This window comes from Plectropomus leopardus, unplaced genomic scaffold, assembly GCF_008729295.1.
Source record: "Plectropomus leopardus isolate mb unplaced genomic scaffold, YSFRI_Pleo_2.0 unplaced_scaffold28704, whole genome shotgun sequence".
NCBI classification, from domain to species: domain Eukaryota; kingdom Metazoa; phylum Chordata; class Actinopteri; order Perciformes; family Serranidae; genus Plectropomus; species Plectropomus leopardus.
Window position 1 is genome coordinate 1 of NW_024631273.1, and position 3,713 is coordinate 3,713.

General features: G+C 35.5%; 1 protein-coding gene across 1 annotated transcript; it reads left to right on the plus strand.

Moving 5' to 3' along the window:
• Positions 1-38: 38 nt before the first annotated feature.
• On the plus strand, positions 39-3,619 carry LOC121938174 (ubiquitin carboxyl-terminal hydrolase 34-like; the record flags this gene model as incomplete). Its single annotated transcript, XM_042481452.1, has 4 exons — positions 39-236; positions 884-958; positions 2,002-2,153; positions 3,466-3,619. Coding segments are annotated over exons 1-4 (540 nt in total), but the record flags the coding sequence as incomplete, so codon positions are not given.
• Between the last annotated feature and the right edge of the window lie 94 nt (positions 3,620-3,713).

Sequence of the window (3,713 nt, forward strand, 5' to 3'; positions counted from 1 at the left end):
TTCTGTATAAATGCACACTGAGATTTAATAACCGCCGTCCATCTTTTTCCTTTCCTGCGTGTCTCAGCTCTGACGACATGGACGGTCCGGTGGAGGACATCGGCAGCCGGTCCTGCGTCACTCGCTTCGTTAAGACGCTGCTGTCCATCATGGAGCACGGCGTCAAGCCCCACAGCAAACACCTGACCGAGTACTTCGCCTTCCTCTACGAGTTCGCCAAGATGGGAGAGGAGGAGGTCGGTCTCAACTGCTGCTGTTTGATTTTTTTTAGATTTCTTTCAGTTTTGTCAACAAAGTGTGAAAAATCACATTTGTTTAAAGAGGATTTCACACAGAGAGATGACAGACAAGTGAATTATTTTAGTTAAAAAGGTCATTTTTTAGATATGAAGCATTCACAAACACACATTTGTTTAAAAGATGCTTCATATTTTTTCATTATTGGGACTTGAATACTCTGAATACACCGTGAAGTTTCTGAAAATGACCATTTGAAAAGTTAATGAAGGACTTTTTTTTATATATATAATTCTGTATTTATTGGTTTGTGTGAACGTACAAAAACAAAATGCTCAACCAAACAACATGAAGACTTTTCAGTAATATAAAATGGAAAAATAAAGAAATAAATAAAGAAAGAAAAGGAAAGAACAATACAATAAAATAAGGATAGACAGTGAGTGGCTACTGGTTACACTGCAGTGTGTTTCATAATTTTTTTTATTCAAAAATAGAATTAAGTTTATAAAAATGAATTTATTTCTACATGGTACTGAAAGGTTTTTTATTTTTTATTTTTATTATTATTATTATTGTTGTTGTTGTGATTTTTATTATTATTATTATAAGTAAGTGGTGTCTTTGGTCTGTTCTGTGTCTCCAGAGTCAGTTCTTATTGTCACTACAAGCCATCTCCATCATGGTGCATTTCTACATGGGAACCAAAGGCCCCGAAAATGTGAGTTCACACACTGATTACTTTATTTATTTCTTCTCAGCTCACTATATTTGTTCAATATGATATTTCTGATTGTTTCTTTGTCCTTGTTGAATGTGATAATGATGATCGGTGGTGGACGAAGTTTTCAAAGCATTTATTTAAGTCAAAAGTACAAAAGTATAATGAGCAAAAAGTATCAACAGTATTTTTTGTCAGTGTTAAATCATATTATTGTATTTCTGTTGATGCATTTGTGTCAAAACAGCAGTTAAATTATATTAAATCAGCTGGATGACGTGCAGCTCATTTAAACATGTAATGTTAAACATGTAGTACTGCGTCATATTTATAAGTAGTTGACCGTTATGGGTTTTTTAGGCCCATACAAATACTGATAATTAATACTTAATGAGACAGAAAGCTGATATTTGGAACCAATATGCCCTTTGCAATAACAATGACAACATTTTTAAATTTGGAATAATAACAAACTCCAATACTCAGTTTTTTAAAATGTCTTTAGCAAATGTTGAATCAAAACTGAAACTTTCAACATCACATACAGCAAGTTCCCTGAAACCTTTTTATGAAGTTCAGTGAATATTTAAATAAAAAATGAATGAATTAAAAAATAGCTCCTTCAAGTTTTACAAAGTAAAAGTTTCTCCCATGCTGAGACTTTATTTCAGTACTGCAGACGTCCTTCCCTGGTGCTGGTTGTGTGTAATATGCACATTTAAAATAAAACAAAATTGGCACCTTAAAATAAAATGCTGATACAGATAATCAGAAAAATGCCAAATATCTGCCCCGATATTCTGTCGACCCTGAATATGTGTAATACTGATCACGTTTTCTTTGTAAAATTAAAACTGTAATGTCATAAAAGCTGTTAGACAAAAGTAGAGGAGTGAAAAATAAAGATGTAGTGCAGCACCGGTGTGAAGTACTGAAGTAACATCAAGTAAAAGTACTTAGTTACCCTTCTGTTTATGAGACAGTATGTTTAGTGATAGATGACGTGTACGTGGTTGTAATATCTGCTGGGTCTCCTCGCTCAGCCTCAGGTGGAGGTGCTGTCGGAGGAGGAGGGCGAGGAGGAGGACGAGGAGGAGGACATCCTGTCTCTGGCGGAGGAGAAGTATCGTCCTGCAGCTCTGGAGAAGATGATCGCGCTCATCGCCCTGCTGGTGGAGCAGTCTCGCTCTGAGAGGTACGAGTGCGGCAGAATACACACAAAAATATATACCATCAGGGTTCCCGCGGTCATGGAAAACCTGGAAAAGTCATGGAATTTCACAATCATGTTTACAGACCTGGAAAAGTCATGGAATTAGTAAGAATCATCAAAAGTTTTTGAAAAGTCATTAAAACTTGAGCTAATTGGCTTGATTTCTTCAAAAAACTGGGCAGCATTATGAGGATAAATGACCGAAAAATTAGTAAGAAATTACAGGAATTTTACCTGAAATTTGGAAACAAACAAGGAAATGACCTTAAAAAGTGCTTAAATATAATAATCCTGTTGCATAATTTGAAATATATTAATATATACAATAATGCTAATTATAAGTATAGTTGTGTCAACATTTTCGGTAGCTTTGTGAAAATAAATTAAAACCTTTCTTTTGTAATTTGCTGGACCTTTGCTGCCACGCCGTCATGTCATGGAACTTTACAGTCACGTTTTCCAGGCCTGTTAAAGTCATGGAATAAGTTTTAAAAACCATTTGAGTTCTGTCAAAAATGGGAACAACTTAGAAGAAGAAATTATCCAAAAATGAGTAAGAAATTAGTAAAAAGTTAGAAGAAAACTACCTGAAAATAAGGTTATATATAAAAAATATTCACAAACAAGGAAATTACCTTTAAAAAGTGCTTGAAACTAGTAATTCTGTAACATAAGCTCAATTATATGTGTATTTAATTCTGATAATTATACATTTAATTTTTCTAGTATTTTCCCTAGCTTTTTAAAAATACTTCTATAAATTTTTCAAATTTTCTGCTAATTTCTTGCAAATTTTTGGGACATTTTTGGCAAGTTGCTCATTGCCTTGTTACAGTGTTTTCGGAAGAAATCAAACCAGTTTGCTCAGCGCTCAAAATACGAACATCTTGTAAAAAATGTTATGCAAATTGTGTAGATTTAAAAAATAAATAAAATAATTATAAATGTTGAGCGCAGCACAAGAAAGCTGATGCAGATCCAGATTTCAGAGGGTTAAAAATCAAGGAAAGTTTTTGGAAACATCATGGAATTTTGTAGTATATTATGAAATTGTTTCACTGGACTAATCTTTCGTGGATAACCTTCCACGTAATTTTACCTAAAATAAATAAATGTTGTTTTCTGTAGCCGTTGACGTACCGTAGCTCTAACATGTGCGACAATATTTCGTGTTTCCTCATGTTTTCTCTTCAAATGTCAGACGGCTGAAATGTTTGAATGAAGTTTGATTTTGCATCCGGGACAAGAAGAAAGATGCTGTCAGGAGTTCAGGCGACTCTTTTTTCTCTTTCAGACATCTGACTCTGTCCCAGAGCGACATGGCGGCGCTGACCGGAGGCAAAGGCTTCCCCTTCCTCTTCCAGCACATCAGAGACGGCATCAACATCAGGCAGACCTGCAACCTCATCTTCAGCCTCTGCCGCTACAACAACCGGCTGGCCGAGCACGTATGTTCATCACACACACACACACACACACACACACACACGCACGCACACACACACACACACACACACACACACACACACACACACACACACA